Genomic DNA, 20,772 nt, shown 5'->3' with positions numbered 1-20,772 from the left:
TTACCTGCAGCCCGCGGGGAAGGTTTTCCTTTCTTTCAGCGAGTTTCAGAGAGGCAGCGTTACAGGTAACCAGACAGGGAAATCAAGCTTGCAAATAACAATGGCAATATTCTTGTAACTGCAAATGGGAACGATAAGGCTGGTTTTGTTACACTGAGCCAACACCAGATTCACGAGAACCAGAGAAAGACCGCAATCACAGCACTGAAGGACTTCAAAATGAAATGAAGCAATCCCACACAAAGCGTTCTCCCGCCCGCCCGATACCAGCGAGTTGCCAGCTCTCTGGAGTTTCAGCATCCTTAAGGCTCGAGCATTCCAGCTGCAGGGAAGCAGAAACATTGTCCGGGTCCTGCTGATCACTTTACAGATGACAAAGCCGAGACCCGCTAAGGATGCGCCGCTGCCAAGTCACAAACACCACACTGAGCTTTAGGACTCAGCTTGCTTTCTACTCGACTTACTTCCTGCAATACCTGCTGGCCTCTCCTCTTCGAGAATACCAGCCCTAGGAATGACAAGAACGTCTTGGGTAGAGAAGGAAGACTTCATATGAACTGCACTCCCCTTCGGGTTTCAGTTCAGGCAGTGGCCATGCACAGGTGCAGCCTGCCTGCTTCTCTGGGAGAGAGGAAGTGTGCGTGTGGCAGTACTTCTCACGGCCACGCGAGGGCACCAGCACCCCGTGCAAGGACGCTTCCTGCTGCCTACCTGTGCACCCCATGCTGTGGGTATATTTTTCTTTCCGTGAGGTCAGGAGTGTCAAGGTTGTAAAATAACATATTTTCACTTGTTTTCTTCCTACAGCCAAGACATAGCATTTCTGAAGTCAATTATCTCCCTGAGTTGCCATCATCTCCCCACCCTCTTTCTCTTTCAACCCATCAGAGTCTGACACCAACAGACGGGGGAGTGGGGGCGTAGGCAAAAACAATTTTTTTTTTCCTCAATGAGGATGTCAAATCCTTGTTCTGGCACTTTATTTTAAAAGGCCGTCTGCAAACATAAGATCTCTGTTCTCCACCCTTCGTAGAGAGAGCCGAGAGAGAGAGAGAGAGAGAGAGAGAGAGAGAGAGAGAGAGAGAGAGAGAGAGAGAGAGAGAGAGAGAGAGAGAGAGAGCGCTACCATGCTGTCTACAAAGGGTCTCAGGCGTCACCTGGGCCCCCGCCGGCACGGGTCTCCCCAGTAGCATTTGTCCAACACTGCTCCTGGTGTTGGATGGGAGAGCATTTTTACAGAGTTCCCAAAAGCGGGCAAAATAAAAGCGGCAAGCATTGTCCCCTAATTGCATTATGTCACTGTCTGGTGCCATGTTTAAATGCAGGCTTTGTCCAGAGGTGGGCAGGTGACCCAAATGACTACGAGCTAAGAAGAAAGACACACACATGGACACTCACACACAGATAATGAGGACACAATTTGCAGTTCTTACAAAGTCCAGGCCTGGGGCCTGGCAGAAGCACTAGGGTTGATCTGGCAGAAACAGCCCTGTGATGCTTTTGGGGGCCACCATAATGTCCTGCTCAGAGAAGGCCACCAGCGTCCTTTGTCCTCTAAGGCAGGTGTGCTCCCAGGTTAGTGGAGATGGGCTTGTCAACCACAAGCCTCCCCCCTCAGTCAGGAGCCCGTAGGAAGCCCCGATCATCCCCATGGTCACTAGCTGTACCCAGCAAGGGTTCTGGGGTCACCTTCTGACCCATTGCTGTAGTCACCATTTACCACCAGAAACCTCAGGAGTTTTCTGACCCTCCTGCCCTCCTTAGCCCTCTCATCCATCCCCATCTATTTTTAGGCTAAAGCCTAAAATAGACAAGGAACGTGGATACTCCTCTCCCAACAGCGGTCTTCTCTGTTTTAAGGGAGCAGTTATTACAAAGGCTTTATTTTGAAGGCCAGAAAGAAGACACCAAGGCTGGTCCATAGATATTTGAATTCCGCAAGCTTCCACTGACGCCCTACTATGTACCAGGAGTGCTAAATACCTAAGTACAATGATGTCCCTTTCCCCCTGGTACCAGTAGTCTACTGGGAAAAAGTAAACATGAATAAGTGTCCTGTCATACACCAAATGCCAGCCTAGGGCGCCATGAACAAAGACAAGCTGGGTTTGAGCGTGGTCTGATGAGTGAACAGGAAGAGTCTGGGCATAAGAGAATGTGCTGGAATCCCAGGGAGACTGAACCAGGGAGGCACTCCAGCTGTCCCGGGTGTGTGATGCGGTTTCCTCAGAGCTGCAGAGCCACACGGCACTCATTCCAGCCATTCAAACACGCCCGCGTGAGCTTCAGAGCGGGTACATTCAAGGGTCCCCTTGCTGCTCTGCTCCTGGTGAGGAGGGAGGGACAGCACCACTCAGACTGGTTCCTCTCACGTCTGCCAAGAAGCGTGGTCCTCCGGGACCCATGGTGTAGAAAGCCGATTCTACTCCAGAAACAGGCAATTTGCGTAGAAAGAGAAAGAGAAAGGAACGGGCCCGCGAAGAGGAGCACAGCGAGGGCACGCTGCGGGCCCCTGGCCATCTGCTGCCAAGCAGCGGTGCAGGTGGGGGCAGCCAACAGCCAGCCCAGGGCTCTCAGGTGGAGCCGGGATGGGGGCCTCTTTGTTCCTGAGCCAAGCACCTGCTGCTGTCCAAGGTTTGGAGCCCCCAAACCTTGACTTGACCTTCAAAGGGATCTTAGCTCTCAAACCGACAACTATCATTGCCCCGACCAGGTGGCCAGGTCCTTATTCTGAGGCAAGCTCCCAGGACACACTTCTCTTTGCCACTTTTGATGCCACCTTTTTGATCAACCACCGTTGATGGGCACTTCGTCACTCTCCAGTGGCCTGTGAATTTACCCAAGACCTCAGCTTCTTATACCGCTGACTCTTGGCAGTTCTTGCAGGGCTCCGAGCCATTTGCCACCTCTGCCAAGTCGCATATATGCCCAGCTTAGTGTGGGCTCCAGAGGAGGGTGAGGGCACCACCGGCAGGCCCTGCCAGCCCAGAGCTAACATTGCTTCAACCGCATTCTCTGCAAGCCCAGAGCTGATAAGGCCGGTGCAAGCAGGAGCTGTGGCTGATCCCCTGAAGATGCAGGTGATTTAGAAGGAAGGAGACAGGTGTCCCTGGCCTTCCATAAATGAAGTGCACACTGATGGGGTTGGGCGGGGAGGCTGAGTACCGAAACCAGATAGCGCCCCAGGGAGCCAAGGGGTGGAACTGGCCTTCCAGGCTGATTATGCCTCTGCCCGGGGGAGCCAGAAACGGCTCCTTCCTGGCATCCATAAAGTTGCCGAGTGCAGACCTTACCTAGAAAGGCAAGAGCCAAAAGCCTGCTAGCAAGTTCTCGAGCAGAGCCTATTAGAGAGGAATTCCTGGCGGTTTTGCTAGGAGAGGAGCAGGGCTGGGAGGAAGGGTCAGAAGAAAGATGACAGGGGCGGGAAAAAGAGAACGGAAGATGGAGTGAGGAAGGACGGAGCAGGAGGAGGAGGCAGAGCATCTGCAGACGGTGAAGCAGAGGGAAGGACTCTGCTTTCAGAAAGGGCTGGAGGCCGCATTTCCGGGGAGCCTCCTGGGCCCCAGGCCTTTAGCATCTGCTGAGTGAGCCCTAGGATTGCTCCATGAGGGATCAGAAGGGCAGGGGATGGCTCTCATCACACAGACACCTCGCTGGCCAGTGTCAGAGGTGGTTTTAGCCTAGATCTGAGACCTCCGAGAAGGGCTGTGCCTCCTGGACAGCATCCGTGTCTGACCCAGTGGGGCACAGGAGCAGGTGAGGTAGGCAGCAGAAAGGGACACAGCAGTCCTAGATCTCAACGCGCAAGCCCTCCCTGCCCGTCTCCTGCCCCACGGCCTCGTGTCCATTTCCTTGGCCTCACCCCGGCCCCGCTAGAGCCTCCATTCCAGGTAGAGACTGAGCAGCTGGCAGAGACGGCCCAGCCCGGATGAAGCCCTGCTCTCCAAGCCATTTGGCCACAGCACTCAGAAATGGGAACGGAGCAGACAGCCACAGAATAATAAATGAACGCAGGCATGCATTCCTTAGCAAAAATAAATAAATGTCTAAGAAAAAAAGAAAGAAAAAGGAAAGATTTGAGGGCATTTCTTTTTTCATTTTTTTTCCCCTTTGGTTCATTTCGCTTAAAATCTAAGAACTACTTTTTGCCAAACGAAATGAGGGTGGAGTGAGTACTGGACGTGGTGGGGGAAGAGCCTTTGGGGTGCCTTCTGTTACCTCGCAGTGAGGCAGCCAATGTGATATTTTAATAGGGAACTCATTTTAAGAGCCTACAAATGATAAGTCAGAGACAATTAAAATTCATTTCCAATTAATTGTTTTTTCTTCTCTCATTACCAAGAGTTGCCAGTCAGACACCAACAAAGCCTTCAAAACAAGAGCGGCTCCCAGCCTCCGCTTCCATCGGATGCCACCTGGAAGGAGACTCCAGAGACCGCCAGCATCTTTGCTTCAAACTTCTCTGCCTTCAGCAAATGACTTCCCCGACCCCTTTGCAGGCAGCAGATAGCTCAAATCTTCAGAAGCTGGGACCCTCTAGGCCGTGAAGTCACGGACAAGTTTATTACCATGGCACTGCAGGAGACTTCTTTATAGTTTTTAATTCTGGTTTATTTGTTCTCCTGAGGAATGGTCTCAGCAACCACATTTCTTGAGATGATTTAGCTTCCTCCCTTTTCCTTGCCACCCCGCTTCTGTGCTGTGACCAACAATCCAGGCTACGAAAACAGCCCAAGATGACAGACCCTCCCCTGAGTCGGGAGCCAGAGCCTTGGAGACCCTACGGCTGAATTGCTGAGTGAAGTTGCTCTCCCCCTTCACCTGTGCAATAAGGGAGCCTCCTTCAATGTCCGCAACACGGCTTCAAGCTCTAGAACCTTCACTCTGCATTAAAAACACATTAGCAATGGCATCCATGGAACACTTAATGGATGCCAAGTATCTTACATGCACACCTCACTTGATGCTCATAAAACACGTCCTTAAGCAGGTGCCTCTGCTATCCACCAGTTCTCAGAGGAAGAAATGGACTATGGGGCTTTTCAGAACATGCCAAGCCAGGGTTTCAGCATGCCTGATTCCAGAGGCTAACCTCTTAACCTCGATTTCCTCCATGGCTTTGACCTCTGACCCCCTTTAAGATGCCAGAATTCCTGGAAAACCCCCAGCCTTGTTCTCCCCGCCCCGCCCCCCTTACCCTGTCTCTCTCTTTGAATGGGGGGAATGTTCTAGTTAAACTCCTCACCTCACCTGGATCTTGATGACTAGAGGGGACTGCCCTGAATGACGAACCCTACAGGGCACAGAGAAGCTGGGGCAGAGACACTATCACATCTTTCCTGGAACAAAACCCACAGGGGCATGGCCGCTACCCTGAGCTCCAGCCCCTTTTGAAAGCAGAGCTGGTCCTCTGTGCTCCCCCTACTGACCACCACCAGGGGAACAAGTCTCCCCAGGGGTGAAGGTTCTCACAGAGCCTTACCTCATTATTATTATTATTGTTGTTGTTTGAAATGCCTCATAATAACCGGGATAGATTTCTTAGGAAGCCAAATAATGGGATGCATTTCCACCCTGGCTTTATAATTAATGTTTGCATCATTTATCTTTCGTGGAAAGATTATTCTGACTAACGAGGTTCTGGGCCACTAATTCATTACACTGCCTTGTCACTTCCTGCTCCTTCTTATTACCCAGAAATAGACTCATTAGTCAGAGTTCAATGACAGGGAGAAATTGTGTTCCTTAATTTAATTCCCTCACTCACTTCTGGGCCCCATGTTTGGCCAAAATTGGGGATTAGAAGGGGGAAGATACGAGTCATCCTAAGTCTCTGCTTCAGACTCATTATACCTCCCCTCTTGCTCCTGTCCAACAGGGAGAGGGTCAGGAGAGCTTGTTGTGGCCACACGGCTGCTGTCCTTTCTCCACTCAAAGCTTCAAGCAGGTGAAGTGGCGCAGCCCAAGCACTTGGGGACTTGTAACAAATAAGGTTTTGTTTTGTTTCATTTTGTTTTAAATCTCCACTCATAATTAGTAGTACTACCTGGGAATCCTTCCTTAGGAATGTCCAGATATTGCCGATAGCAAATGCTGTAGAAGATATTTATAGCTATGCAGAGAGGCAGATATACACAAACACACAGATAGAGAGGTGGATATGCACGCCCACATACATGAACGACACAAAGTGCTTCCAAAGTCCTCTGGCACGAGAACGGAACGTGATACAGTAAAGAAATGAACAGCCCAGGCTTGCGTGCCGTCGGCATGTGTTCAAATCCTGCCTCTTCTCATGCGAGTTGCAAGGCCTTGTTCAAGATACTTAACCTCCCCCGGCTGCAGCTTCTCAACCACAAAATAGGCACGACAAAAGCTATCTCTCATCATTATGAGGCTCAAACGGCACAAGGCATTAGAAGTGGCTTGCACAGTGCGCAGCAACTGTGACTATTAGGAACTTGGAAGAAAGGTGCCCTTGGAGTTCAACTAATCAAAACCCCGCAGTGGAAAGAGGGAGTGTCTCTGGGCAGTGGGTCCCAATTCGGGCAGCACAGAGGAGGCACCTGAGGGTGCCCAGGCCCACCCAGACTGAGTTGTAATCTCAGGCATGCGGGGAGGGAGTTCATGGGCTTAAAACGCTCCTCCATTGTTCTAAGGTGAGGTCAGCGTGAGAAGCCCTCAAGGTCTCGAGAACTGCTTAGGGATGTTTCACTCCTGGACTATTCCTCTTGAGAGAAGCATGAGGCCAAACACTTGCTCACTGCTGTAAGGCAGAAAACTTTCTCTGGGTCTCTACAAGACCAGGATTAGTACTCATGTGATTCCAGGTTCTGGGAAGCTCACTGGGGCCAAAAGCAGGTGTATCACCTGCTGTCATGGGGCTGCTCCCCTACTGGGGAGCTGGAATCAGATCACTGGTGAACGCTTACATACAAAGCAAAATAAATGTATGGAAGAAAAAAGGTGGATTCAAGTGTGAGCATCCAGCCTGGGAATCAGGAAGGCTTTCCCAAGGAAGGGTCTGGAACTGAATTATTAAGAGTACTGAGGGTCACCCAGGCACAGAGGGAGCAGAAATGCTTTCTAGGCAGAAGGAGTAAAGACTATCATAAGCTGGGCACGGTTTCTCACTGCTGTAATCCCAGCACTTTGGGAGGCCAAGGTGGGCGGATCACCTGAGGTAGGGAGTTTGAGACCAGCCTGACCAACATGGAGAAACCCCATCTCCGCTAACAATAAAAAAATTGGCCGGGCTTGGTAATGCATGCCTGTAATCCCAGCTACTCAGGAGGCTGAGATAAAAGAATCTCTTGAACCAGGGAGGTGGAGGTTGCAGTGAGCTGAGATTACGCCATTGCACCCCTGCTGGGGTAACAAGAGCAACATTCCATCTCGAAAAAAAAAAAAAAAAAAAAAAAAAAAAGAGACTACCACAAAGTCCATGTGGCTGGAACAAGAACAACCCACAGAAGAGCAGAGCTGGAGAGCAAGCAGAGGCCAGGACTCACAGGGCTTTGTAGATTCTGCCCAGAATCGGGGTCCTCCTCTTTAGAGGCAAAGGGAGCTTTTAAATAAAAGAATCCCAGGTAGGGCACAGAGGTGGGACGGCAAGATCCAATAAGCCATCCCCCAAACCCACTTACTTCCTTACAGCATGATCATGAGGACCAAAGCCATGGCATGGAGCAAGGGGTCAGCCAAAGCACTCCCCTCTGATAGGGTCCCATAGGCCTCCAAATCAGCTCCGTGGACAACATTGCATGGCCCCAGACCCCAATGTGTAGCGCTGAATCTCTCACATGTGAGGCCTGGATCTTTATTCACCCAGGCACCGATCAATAGCTCGCCTTCCGGAAATGTTGATCCCAGCCACAGTTGGAGAAGAATGCCCTCCTCCCTGGTAAGTCATCCCACCAGAATGCTAGTGTGTCACCAGCCTTTAGTGAGTGCAGCTTTGCAAATTGTTCACCAGGAGCCTGGCTGTCTCTGTTGCACTGATCCCATCCATTTGTGGACCAGAGAGGCTGCGGACCTTGTTGTGGACGGGGCACTATGGGAATGCCATCCAGGGCTACTTGGTTTTCAGTCAACCTCTGCCCGGAGATCATGGGCATCTCCCATCTCAGGATGTCAGAATTGGATGTGTTTGTCAAGTATATCTCTTTATTCTGGGACTCACTGTTCTGGGAGGGGTGGTTATAAGCAGGGCTCTAATGGAGTAGGCCAGGCTGGGGCAGACAGGTGGCTTCCTATCCTTGAAATGCCTTGTGTGTTTGCTGTACATTATGTGTTCATTGTCAACCATCTCCTCCTCAGTGAAGTTAGTCATTAGAAGTGAATCCTTGAGTCTGGCCGTAGCTGTTCGTAACTGTAAGTTTCACTGAAATAGAGGAACCCTCTGGCAATTACAAGACAGGAGGCAGGGCAGGGGCAGGGTGTAGACATCTTATGAGCCATATCCTAAGTCAGTGCGTCTCCCAAGGCGGTAAAGCTGAGAACTAAGGAGTGATAGGCAAGGTGAAGGGTGGAGGGTGGGCCTCACTCAGTCACCTGACCATAGGTTGAGGAATTCAATAGCCCTGGGCATTGAGTCCTCAGAACCGATGTATTATCTCCAATTACTAGGAGAAAAAAAACAAAAGAAAACACCAGACTGATGCAGTGACCTTAGTGACTATGTAGCCTAGTATATACTGCACATTACGACGTCACATGTACTGTTTATTCGTACTCCTATGACCATTAAGAGAAATAGTAAGAGTTAGCAGAACTGGATATTGGGCAATGTGTGTCTTAAAATATTTATTATTCCTTATCTCAATTAATTTTCAAAACAGCAATGAGATATATATCACACCCATTGTACAGATAAGAAAACTGGGAATCACCATGGGAACTTGATAGAAGTTAGGCAAAATACGGTGGAGTGAAAATTTGTCTCTTCAGTCTGCCTCCTTTCCATGGCCCATGGCCAGTTCAGCTTGTTCCCAGACGTTGGGACTGAATCTAGAGGAATTCGTTTTGTGACTTTGTTGGTTTTCTAGGGATGCTATAACAAAATGTCGTAGATGGGGTAGCTTAGACAACAGAGATTTATTTCCTCACACTCTGCAGGTTAGAAGTTCAAGATCAATGTGTCGGCAGTGTGGGGCTCCTCTTAGGCGCTCTCCCTGGCTGGCAGATGGCTGCCTCCTTTCTGTGTCTTCACATGAACTCTCCTCCCTGTGTGCTGTGTTCCAATCTCTTTCTTTTTTCTTTTTCCTTTTTTTTTTTTTTTTTGAGACAGAGTTTTGCTTTTGTTACCCAGGCTGGAGTGCAATGGCGCGATCTCGGCTCACTGCAACCTCCGCCTCCTGGGTTCAAGCAATTCTCCTGCCTCAGCCTCCCGAGTAGCTGGGATTACAGGTGTGCTTCACCATGCCCAGCTAACTTTTGTATTTTTAGTAGAGTCGGGGTTTCACGATGTTGACTAAGATGGTCTCGGTCTCTTGACCTCGTGATCCACCCGCCTCAGCCTCCCAAAGTGCTGGGATTATAGGTATGAGCCACCGCGCCCGGCCCCAATCTCTTTCTATAAGGACATCAGTCATACTGGATTGGGGCCTAGCCATGTGACCTCTTTTTACCCTAATCACCTCTTTAAGTATCTCCCAATGCAGTCACCTTCTGAATTACTGGAAGTCAGGACTTCAACATGTAAATTTCGGAGAGACCCTGTTCAGCCATAACAGTGGCCAAATAGTATGGACAAAGCTCTTTATCCTTCACTTGCCAGGGATCTCTACTTGGTTTCTCACATCAATGCAATCACTGTGTACCCAAAATATTTTTTACCCTGAAGTACAAAAAGATTTACACTCTGAATGGCTGGGCAAATGTCAGGATTAAGATAACTCACTCCAGAGATGAGGTGTGGGAAGGATGGGTAGGAGGAAGCTGCTGTCTCCAGGTGTCAGCCTTGAGAGGAGATCCCTTCTTAATTTCCCTGAGGAACAGGAGGGAACGTGCGAATGCCACTGGCAAACACAGATGGCATTTGGAGCACGGATCTCCCTAAGGCTTGTTGGGTACCCAACCATGGCTGCAGAAGCAGGTCTGCGGGTTCTGTCTCTGGTACCTAACAGAAGCACAGAGGATGTGGGCTCCAGAAGTTCAAAGTCAGCCACACGAGAGGATGTGCAAGAGATCCTAATCCCTTTGTTTAGCTTCTCTGAGTAACAATCGTCCCTTTCTACTGTCCGTCATTCAAAGATGGCAACAGATGTAAAAGAGTCTGTGACCTCTTTTAAATGTTGCTTTTAAATGTTGCTGGAAAAAGAAAATACTAAAATCTAAAAAAAAAATAATAATAAAAAAAAATTGAAGAGAGCAGTGGTCCCCTTATGACTGACTAACTGTATTCTATAACCTCTTGACTTTGGGGATAATGAACTACATCTCAAATCTACTTGGTTTATTTTACTAAAATTATCAAATTAACATATAGGAAGAAGAAGGCACGGGAAACACAATGTAAGGCACGCGCGTTCATTTGGTACCTGGCACTGGGGATAGACAGCTGGAGAGAGGGGGAATTTAATTTCCTGGGGCCCATACACCTCCGAGTGACTGGCAGGCTAATTTTGCTCTCCACTAGGTCTGGTATTGAAAGGAAGCAAAGACGCAGAAAGCTGCCAAGAACTGTTACTTGCGTTGGCAAAAATTCTAGACCTTATTAGAAAAATCAAGAACTAGATTCAGAAATTTGGAAGGCCAGGGTGAAAGGGATTTTTTCAAGTAATTATGATTATTAAATATTGTCAGAGCCTCCTTCTATAGGTACCTGGTCTCTGGCTAAGCTTACGTAGTATTATACCAACATGCCTCTGTCATCATGTTGAGAGGCTCAGAGAATTTAATAAATTGCCCAAGGACGCACAGCAAATTGGCAGCAGATGCAGGCCTCAAACTGGGTTCTTCTAAATCTGGGTCTAGCTCTTTGTCACCTCCCTGTGCTGGCTCCACCACAGTCCTGTCCAGAGAAGTTCAGCAGTCAAGAGTTTGGGCTGGGTGCGGTGGCTCACGCCTGTAATCCCAGCACTTTGGGAGGCCAAGGCGGGTGGATCATGAGGTCAAGAGATCGAGACCATACTGGTCAACATGGTGAAACCCCGTCTCTACTAAAAATACAAAAAATTAGCTGGACATGGTGGCACGTGCCTGTAATCCCAGCTACTCAGGAGGCTGAGGCAGGAGAATTGCCTGAACCCAGGAGGCAGAGGTTGCGATGAGCCGAGATCGCGCCATTGCACTCCAGCCTGGGTAACAAGAGTGAAACTCCATTCAAAAAAAAAAAAAAAAAAAAAAGGAGTTTGGTTGATGTTCACAGCTAGAGAGGAGCGAGTGCAGGGTGGTCCAAAGACTTTCCTTTCCTGTCACCCTCTGCTCTTTTGGGGTAGGATTTTCATGCCAAAGCAGTTAAGTGCACAGGTATTGTAGTCAGACAGACACAAGTTCAAATTCAAGCTTCAAGGTCATGTGACCTTGGGCAAATTATCTCATCCCTTTAAGCCTGGATTTCGTTGTTTGTCAGAAGAGGATGATAAAACCAGTATCACAGGATTGCTTTGAAAATAAGATAAATCTCTCTGTGTGTGTTTGTGTATTGTTTAGTAAGGTGTCTGACACTTAGTAAGGCTTAGCTCAAAAATAAAGGTAACAAAAGCATTTTTGTCCAAAGAGAGGGTGGGAATCCTCGCAATCCCCAAAGCCAGCTTTGGCAGGGCCGGCAAGGGCAGGAAGGACAACGTGACTTGCTGCTGAAGACCACACACGTCTTTGTTTCCATTTCTGCTAGAGGCGCTGCACACAGTCTTCCTCACACCCCCTGCTGCACCCTCAAAGCTAGAGAACCCGAGCTGAGAAGCAGAAACCCTCTCAGTGGTCCGGCCCCTGCTGCAGACAGACAGAGGGGTCAAGGAAGGTTTGGGACCCGAGGCAGAGAGGGGAATGGATGAGAGGGATCAATGCCGGCCCCAAGATGATTAACTGTGCCAACTTGGGGCACTGGCACTAGGGAGACGGCCAGATCGATGGATTCCAAGCAAATGAAGAGCCTGGCGTCCTCTGCAGCGAAGCTGTGAAGTTAAATGCAGCGATGGGCCAGGCGTTTGGTGAGCAATGAGGGTGATGAAACAGGACACATATATCTTGGAAACAATACTGAGAGGCCAGATCTGATTCTGAAAAATGTCTTTGGTCCTTGTCACCTTTCAAAGGCAAAATCACAGCTCTGTGAGTATGCATGTAAGAATATGCATGTGTGTGAGCGCGTGCCAGCGTTTGCGTGTTTGGGGGGGGGGCGGTGTATCAACACTACCCCTCTGTCCTCTTATGCCACCAGGCCCAGTGGTGCTGGAGAATGTGTTGTTTATTAGGTAGGTGCAAATAGAATTTCATTCCCATGGTTCCGAGAATCATAGCGTATTAAAACTACTCAAATATATCCCATGTACTTATATACTCTGTGGAAAATGTTCTTGTAAAATTAACATATACTCAATTACCTCCTTATTAATGGAAAATTCTGAGGGACTGCCTTCATCCGTCACAATAAGCCGGGCCCCTCAGTGTTCCCTGCCGCAAGCTGACAAGGCAAGCTCTGAGGTCCACAGGGAGCCAGGAGGGAAGGCCGTCCCTTTCCATCCTCGCAAAGCCTACCCTATGCAGAAAAGACAGCAGGACCTCAAGACCGGGAAGGAGTTGTGTTGCAGCCCTTATTCCGTGGATACACTCAGAAAGATACACATGTTCCCGCGAAATCAGCGACTCCATCAACCTCGATCAACAGGCCTTGACGTGGCAGAAGGACTGCGGGAGCCACGTGGCTGGGAACCCAGTTTTTTACTGCCATGTTGGGCAGCTTCTAGGACTGCTTCCTGGTTGCAGATTTTTTTCCCTTTCAAAGCAGGGTGGGGGTGGTGTACAGCCCTTGCTCGGGCTGGGAGCCAGATGGATGGCAGCTTAATTTTCCCCATTATGCAGGGCAAATACCAAGAAGCATTCCCAGGTGTGTCTGCAGCCGTGAAAATGTGACACGAGTCACAGTGTCTTCGGAGGAAATAAAAGACCACCGGAGTGCGACATGACATCATGGGAAGAGACGCTTTGTGATTTTCCATGTACGATGACACTTTTTCTGATTTAGAGGGGGAAGCTGGGTTTTGAGTTTTCTTTTTTTTCCTCCTCTTTGTTAAAAGTGAGGGGAAGAAGATTGAAAGAACATCTGTGTATTCAAATTATAGAAAGAGAATTAAACACTTTCAACAACAAATTCTAGTACTTTTGCCTCTCTCTAAGATTTCCGAAAGCGTTTTCCTGTAGATTTGTCTCTCGCATGTGTGTGAGAGAGCATTTCCTCTGAGGCCTTAGACATAGTGTTGAAGTCGAGATAGTTTTTGTCTTTTTTCCTTTGCTGCTAGCCAAGCCCCCACTTCATTCTGCTGAACTCCCTTAATTGGACATAAGATAAGACTGCAAATGTTAAATATTTTTGCTGAATCGAGCTTTATGTTTCCAGTCTGGATTTGTCGACTGTTAAATAGAATGTCTTACGTTTCTCTCTCTCAAAGAAAATAACAAATACATGTGGGACAGAGCCATCAGTCAATTACATCAGTGGATTGTTGGCAACTCAAAGGGGAAAAAAAGAGCATTTTCACTCTCCTCTTAGGGGAAAGCAATTATATTTAAGAGCAGTAGAAAGCTGAAACTAGTCTGGAACTTCAAAATGTCTTTCTTGACTGACCAAGAAAAGGTACAGTGACTACAATGACAAACCAGCCCCCAGTTCTTTTAGAAAGCTACTCTGCCTCATGCTAAAGAGAAAATCAGTGAGGTTTCAGCCTCGGCGACCAGGCAGGAATAGAAAAATATATTGACAGCCGTTAGATAGACCTTAAAATTGAGTAAAAAAATTCTTAAGGTACAAAATCTCAGTTTTCCTACAAACGTCCTTTCTGTCCAGAAATTTCCACGCCATTTACTGCCTGACCACGGCAGGAATGTCATTCTTCCTTGTTCTTGATTTTTCTTCCTGGATTGTTTTAATTCTGGCTCTCCAGAGCACTTTCCCTGCTTCCTCTAGGACCTACTCACAACAATGTAACTGACACATAGCATTAGGGTGCAAAACCCCAAATCGTTTCTGACTTGAAACTTCACCTGGGAAAGACCTCTTAGCAAAAGCGATGGCCATTGTGTGCCAGGACAAACCCCTTTCAAAGAGCAAAGGCATCATCATCTCAAAAGCCACAGTCACCGCCCTGACCTTCCGTCCTGAGGGAAGGATTCTCCACTGAATCTGGGGGGAAGACCCCCCCACCAGTCCGTGCAAAAGATGAAGAATTGAGTATGCACCTACCTGTGCCCTTCCATTTCCACCTCTTCCCACCTTCCCCGTTTCTTTTTCCGCTCATTTTTTTTTCCACTTTAAAAACATCCAACTTTGCCTTGGGGATGAGCAGAATGAAATGTCACTTACCTATAAAAAGAGACAGAAGAGAAAGCCATGCACCACATTACACACAAGTTCTTTGAAATCAAGGCCAGCTTCCGACTTTGAAACTGTAACAATGAGTGAATATTATTTTTTTCATCCTACCTTTCTATATTTAATGAAACTCAGGATTTTGCAAGTAGCCCATCCCCAGGGCCCGGCCTCTCTGCATTATTTTCCTTTTGTTTCTTTGCAGCTCCTGTCCGTCTTCACCACCCTAGCCCCACACCATCTGTACCTGCTTCATGGATGAAAGGTCAGGAAGGAATGAGGAGGGGTGCATAGACCCAGGGATCAAGACCAGCCCTCAGATGTGGGCAGCAAGGTTTGGACATGGGAGGAGCTGCTTTTCACCTCTTTTCTCACAGGCTGCAGAGATGGGACCCAGGGTCAGCGCCAGCTGGTGCCTCTCAGGAGGAGGGAGGAAGGTCAGCTCCCCGCAGGGTGACTTTCCACCTGGTGGCTTCGGGGCTCTTTCAAATGGCTTGCTCTGAGTCTCCCTCCTCTCTCCCTCCCTTACCCTCACCCCTCAGCCCTCCTGGTCTGGGTGTGAATGAATTCACTGAAGGTCTCTATCCCCACTTCATCCTGCAGCATCTGTCTTTCAGACCTGCTTCTACAGAAAGCCTCATTATTGCAGCACCCTGAGGCCAACAACCACCTGCACGGGTCATTGTGTTGAGTCCCCTGCCTCAATGCAGGATACAAACTGGTCCACTCACGTCCTAGGGGATCCTTTGAGAACCCTGAGATGCTGAGTTCCCGCCTTGCCTGGCTCCTGGCCCCAGAGGCTCCCTGTCCTCAGGCAGCAAGCTCCTTGCGGCCGACAGATTCAGTCCTTTCAGTTGCAGGGAAGCCAGGCTCTGAGCATTCTACTTGCAAGAACAGCTCCTCGCCACACCACCCTATGCAGCAAAACCTTCACATGCTCACATATTGGAAAATCGATTTCAATGTCCTAACAGTGTCTTCTTCTTACTATGCCTGAATAACTCAGTTCCTTTTAGCCTGTTCTTAGAGATTTCAGTTTTCTGTGTTTCCTCCTCCAAGCTCCTCTGAGCCTCTCTGTGGAGGACAGCTCAGAGCTGAGCCCTGGAGAGAAAAGCATCCATGTGTCCCCTGTTTGACCAATTCCGTTGCTGCATCTCCCAAAGAGTTTTCCAATCAAGATGCTCTGCCAGAAATGGAATTACAGCCAAATATTGTTGGGAAAAGGGTTCGAGGTAAAGATTTATGCAGGCTGGGTGTGGTGGCTCACGCCTGTAATCCCAGCACTTTGGGAGGCCGAGGCGGGTGGATCACGAGGTCAAGAGATCGAGACCATCCCAGCCAACATGGTGAAACCCCGTCTCTACTAAAAATACAAAAATTAGCCGGGCATGGTGACACACACCTGTAGTCCCAGCTACTCAGGAGGCTGAGGCAGGAGAATTGCTTGAACCCAGGAGGTGGAGGTTGCGGTGAGCCGAGATTGCACCACTGCACTCCAGCCTGGTGCCTGGCAACAGAGCAAGACTGTCTCAAAAAAAAAAAAAAAAAAAAAAAAAAAATCTATGCTTGGACTTTTCCTAACAGTATTTGACTCAGAAATACATAAACTAAAACACCATTCTCACAAGCAGTGGCCAGAGGACCCTGAAGTCGATGCCTCGCCTGGGCGGGGGGCTCAGCATACCGAACCCGGCTCTGCTCCCTCATCCAGTGTGATGGAGAGCTACCCCGTTCCTCTGTGCAGTTCTCTCACCTGAGAGATGTGAGGACCCCAAAGCACCCTGTGCACCCCATTAGATGTGGTGGGCTGCAACCATCCTTTAAATGTGCTTTGCAAACTGTAAAACAAAACACTTTAAGGTCTGGTGGTGTCAGGACCTCTGTTCTTGAGGCCACACTCACCAGAGAAGAGACTGCTTGGCCTCAGCTGCCCTGGGAGCTGGTAAAAAATGTGTGGTTTTGACTGTGGTCAGCCAATGAGAAATCAGAGGCAGCAGTTTCATGAATACTTCCTCTGCTCTGTACCCTGAGGGAGGGAACTGATCCCAGAGGTCTTTTCCATCTTTAATATCTGTGCTTACAAGTCTTCCTCTATTGCACAGGGATGCAGGGATGCTCTCTCTGCCTTCTCCGTACTTACACCTTTTTTTCTAATATAGATGAATTCTCGCTCTGTCACCCCAGGCTGCAGTTCAGTGTCACAATCTCAGCTCACTGCCAACCTCTGCCGCCCTGGTTCAAGTGATTCTCCTACCTCAGCCTCCCAAGTAGCTGGAATTACAGGTGTCTACCACCACGTCCAGCTAATTTTTTGTATTTTTAGTAGAGACGGGGTTTTGCCGTGTTGGCCAGGCTGTTCTCGAACTCCTGACTTCAGGTGATCCACCTGCCTCAGCCTCCCAAAGCGCTGGGCTTGCAGGTGTGAGCCACTGCACCCAGCCGCTTACACCTTTTAAAGCTTGTGATCCTGCTGTCTCTGCTCTGTGGCTTTGCATCCGGGCAAGTTTCTCAGCACACCAGGAACCTCTAAGTGTTGGGAGGAAAGAGACCATGCTTGTATGCCTCCGCTATTACTCTCGAATAAAAGAGAAAGCAAGGACAAACGGGCATCAAGAGAATGAGGTGTCCTTGTAGGTGCATGGATGTAAGAGATCACCACATGGGTGTGGAATGTCATGGTGAGGGAGGCTGTGGGTGGAGGGAAAAGGGGTCTGTGGGAATGCTCTGGATTTTCCCCTTATTTTACTGGAACCTAAAACTGCTCCAAAAATAAAGTTTATGAATTACAAAAAATTATAGGCCCTTAAGTTCTCATTCATTCAAGAGATCTTCTCAAGCACATTCTATGTGTCAGTCCCAGAATAATTTTTTATTGAATAGGGGTATTCTGAGAGATGACTGTATGTTCTGCATACAGAGGACAGAATGGAAGAAGTGGGACTGAGATCCCAGCCCTGGGGGACCTTGAAAACGTAATGGAAAGAGAAGAATATGTCTATAAGAAGTTAGGGAAATAGAAAACCATGTTGTTCCAAGATTATCTCCCCACCCCTTTGTCTTCGAAAAGCTTATCTACGATGTAAACCCAGATTAAGCATCACCTGTCCCCTTAGGTCTTCCTGGAGCTCATCTCAGAATGTCTCACTCACGTCTCGCTCTGCCCCTCATACTCAACAGCTTGCTGCCTGCCCTGCCCTGTGGTTCTCTTCTGTTTTGCCATGTATTCAAGTCTGTTCTTTCTACATTTTGACTTAGCAACCCTTCACAACCCCTAGCCTGGGGTTTGCTGCAAAATGAGTTATAAGAAAGCTTGAGTTTCCCAGACCTTTGTGAATGTGGAATTTTCAGATAAGAGATTGTGGCTCTATACACACTACTGCGATACGCTGAGATAGTGCTGAGACTACATAGATAAGAGATACAATGCCCGTCTCCTTATATCCTGGCAAGGCACACGGATGAGGAGGTACTGAGCTGTAATATAGCGTCCTATTGACAAAACAGAGATAGGCATGGGGTACTCTGAGGGGATGGAGGTTAAGTGTCTTCTATTTCGGTGCTAAGAACAATACAAAGAAAAAAAAACTCGAATTGGTGGAGACTGTCAACAAAAACTTCCAAGAAGAGGCTGGCCTTTTGCGAGCGAGTACCCACTGACATGCAGCATTAAAAACACTGGTCCACCCTCGGCCGTCCATTCCTCCATGCCAGGGAAAGCTTGCCTTATTTTTCTCCCTTCTTGCACTGTAGAGTTCTTCTGCAATGGAATTCTCTACTGACCTTTTCCAAATGTAAGGCTGGCCTCAGATGCTTGCCACTTCAAAGGGCTCAGAACTGTAACTCTCAGACTGGGCCAGTGCCAGCTTGACGCCAGGCCTCCACTCAAGGCTCCCCTTGCCTGACCCATTTCGATGATTTTTTTTTTTCTTTTGGCTGGTCTTTCTATGGCCATTTTAAACTCACAAGTGGCAACAGCTCAACTGCTCAATGTCGGTTTCATTTGAAGAGTTTGTCCTCCTCCAGGCCCGCCTTCCTCCCACCAGCAGTGAGTGCAGAGAAGCACTCGGTTAACCCCTCAGTTCCAGAACCAGGGATGCTTCTCAGCCTCCGAGAGCTGAGCAACAGTGCCGGACCACCATGGCGGCTCACGGAGCACAGAGGACTTGGCCAAACTTGAAAAGGACAGATTCCAGGTTTCAAGTGCTTTCTGCAGAAGAGGATCATCTTCCTGGAAAGTGTTTATAGTGACAGTTACATACCTACTCCAAACTTGGACCTAGACTAGCTGGGTCTCAAACACCCTCTCTGAAGACTTTTGGGCCTTCAAGAAAAGAAAAACCGGGTGAAAAAATCAGGAGTCAACACGTAGGTGCAGAATGAGGTAATGCTCCTTCCTCCTTCCCCTGGGCTCTCATGCCCCGCCAGCCTCCTTTGTCTAAACCAGAACCAGAAAACCCATCAGCAGGATCTCTGCCCCCGTGACCTGTAGCAGTATCTCTGCGACATAGGCTACAGGTAGTCAAGCCTCCAACTCCTTCTCCTTAGCATCTTTCAAGGATCTGTCAAGTCCCAAGTCTAGCCCTGCCGTTGGGAGGATGGCTCCTCAATGCCTGTAGTTATTCACTGGATTCAGAGGTGCCTCCTCACAGCACATGCTGCATCACAGGAAGGAAAAGAAGGGAAGAGTTGCTTCTGTATCTTTTTAGGTGGGGAAATGAAGCGGGGTCATCTAGAGGTGCAGTATTTTTAGCAAGTCTTTTTAAAAGACAGTGTGGGCGGATTTAAAATCTTTCCAGTCAGCCCCCCAGCTGGGACGGTGGTGGTATGGAGAGGAATCTCTTAGACTTTTTTTCTGTGGTCTTTTCTTTCCTTGCATAAAACGTTGCTGGAATGCAAAGCCTTCTCCCTTTACCAACCACGTCTCCTCTACGCCCTAGAGTGTGAGGTCTGTCACTGTCGCTTCGCTGGTGGGGATACTGAGGCCCAGGAAAATGGCAGGCAAGGGTCTGAGGGATTTGAGGGAAATGAAGGAGAAGCAGGGACAACCGACCACGGGCCCAGGCTGTCCCTCATCTGCCCTCCCATTCCTTCCCAGGCTGAGGGCCTCCCGGGACCTAGGCCGCAGGTTCAAGGGTGGGATGGGGCAGATGCCCAGATGGATGATGGATTTGGTCCCAGCACTTCAGAAAGGCACTGTTTCTGTGCTGCTCTGAGTCTTCCAGTGGAGACTGGAAATTCTCTGAGCAGCACTTTTCCTTTCCCTTCATTGCCTCACACAGCGCTTGGCTGGGTAGGAAATTTTTCTTCTCATTCCAGTGAGCGTATTTATTAATTTCCACAGTCAGACAGAACAATGTGCTAAATATCTAGGGAATCTCAACTGTCCTCCCTGCCAGCCCACCCCCACTTTCTCCACCACTTCTGAGTGGGGAATAGACCCAGCAGGGGCTGTGGTCGCAGCCCACCAGCAGGCCAAGCCCACAGCCTCCCATCTGTGTCTTTCACAGCAAGGCAGCCGAGAGCAGCCTCCTGCGCAGAACCAAGCCAGAGACTTCTCTGTGTTTCTGGGAGCCCTGGAGGCTGTTGCTGACCTTGCCTTGTTTCAGGTTTCCTGTTTTTCTGTGAGGTGTCTCCAGAAAGGAAGGAGGAAGACAGCAGATTAGGGGCTACTAATTAGCATCCTCTCCTGGATAATGGAGCAAGTGTCTGAAAATTGCCAAGCATTTCAACAAACGGGAAGGACTCGGGTGTAGGGTAACGATGGGGGCCCCACTTTTCTTAACAGCCGAGCTGTCAGATACTAAGCCAGTAGTTCTTAACTTCAGCTGCTTTCAAGAATGACTTCAGAGGACTTGAAAAACCCCCATACCCAAGTCATATCCCAACCCAGTCACATCAGAATCCTTGAGAGTTGGGACCCTGCACTCCCATTTCTAAAAACTCTCTAAGTGATTCCAACATGCAGCTTAACATGAGACGCAGTGTGCTAGAGCATGCCTGAGGACCAGCAGGGGGCTAGGGAAACACAAGTGCAAGCCCCAGGCCCAGCGTTTCCAACTGAGTGCATTTGCATGTGGCCTGAGATTTTTCATTTCTGAGTAGCTGGATGGATTTGTCCATTTGCATTGCTATAAAGGAATACTTGAGAATAGATAATTTATAAAGAAAAGAGGTTTATTTGGGTCACAGTTCCGCAGGTGATATGAGAAGCACTGTTGCAATGCCAGCTTCTGGTGAGGCCT

At 48.8% G+C, this 20,772-nt stretch overlaps 1 protein-coding gene across 12 annotated transcripts in view; it reads right to left on the bottom strand.

Annotated features, from left to right (window-relative positions):
- NTM (neurotrimin) overlaps positions 1–20,772 on the bottom strand; it is a 969,594-nt gene that overhangs the window by 677,707 nt on the left and 271,115 nt on the right. For 4 of the 12 annotated variants that reach the window (XM_074400884.1, XM_074400886.1, XM_074400882.1 and 1 more), the window contains exon 2: positions 14,405–14,524. The exons of the other annotated variants lie outside the window; for them this stretch is intronic. In XM_074400884.1, the coding sequence (XP_074256985.1) occupies positions 14,405–14,459 (55 nt within the window). In that variant the 5' untranslated portion in view covers positions 14,460–14,524. The remainder of the gene's footprint in view (positions 1–14,404; positions 14,525–20,772) is intronic. 12 annotated transcript variants of the gene reach the window in all.

The sequence above is a fragment of the Saimiri boliviensis genome, chromosome 6 (assembly GCF_048565385.1).
Source record: "Saimiri boliviensis isolate mSaiBol1 chromosome 6, mSaiBol1.pri, whole genome shotgun sequence".
NCBI lineage: Eukaryota > Metazoa > Chordata > Mammalia > Primates > Cebidae > Saimiri > Saimiri boliviensis.
Note: the sequence above shows the minus strand (reverse complement) of the source record. Positions and strands in the feature narration are given on the sequence as shown.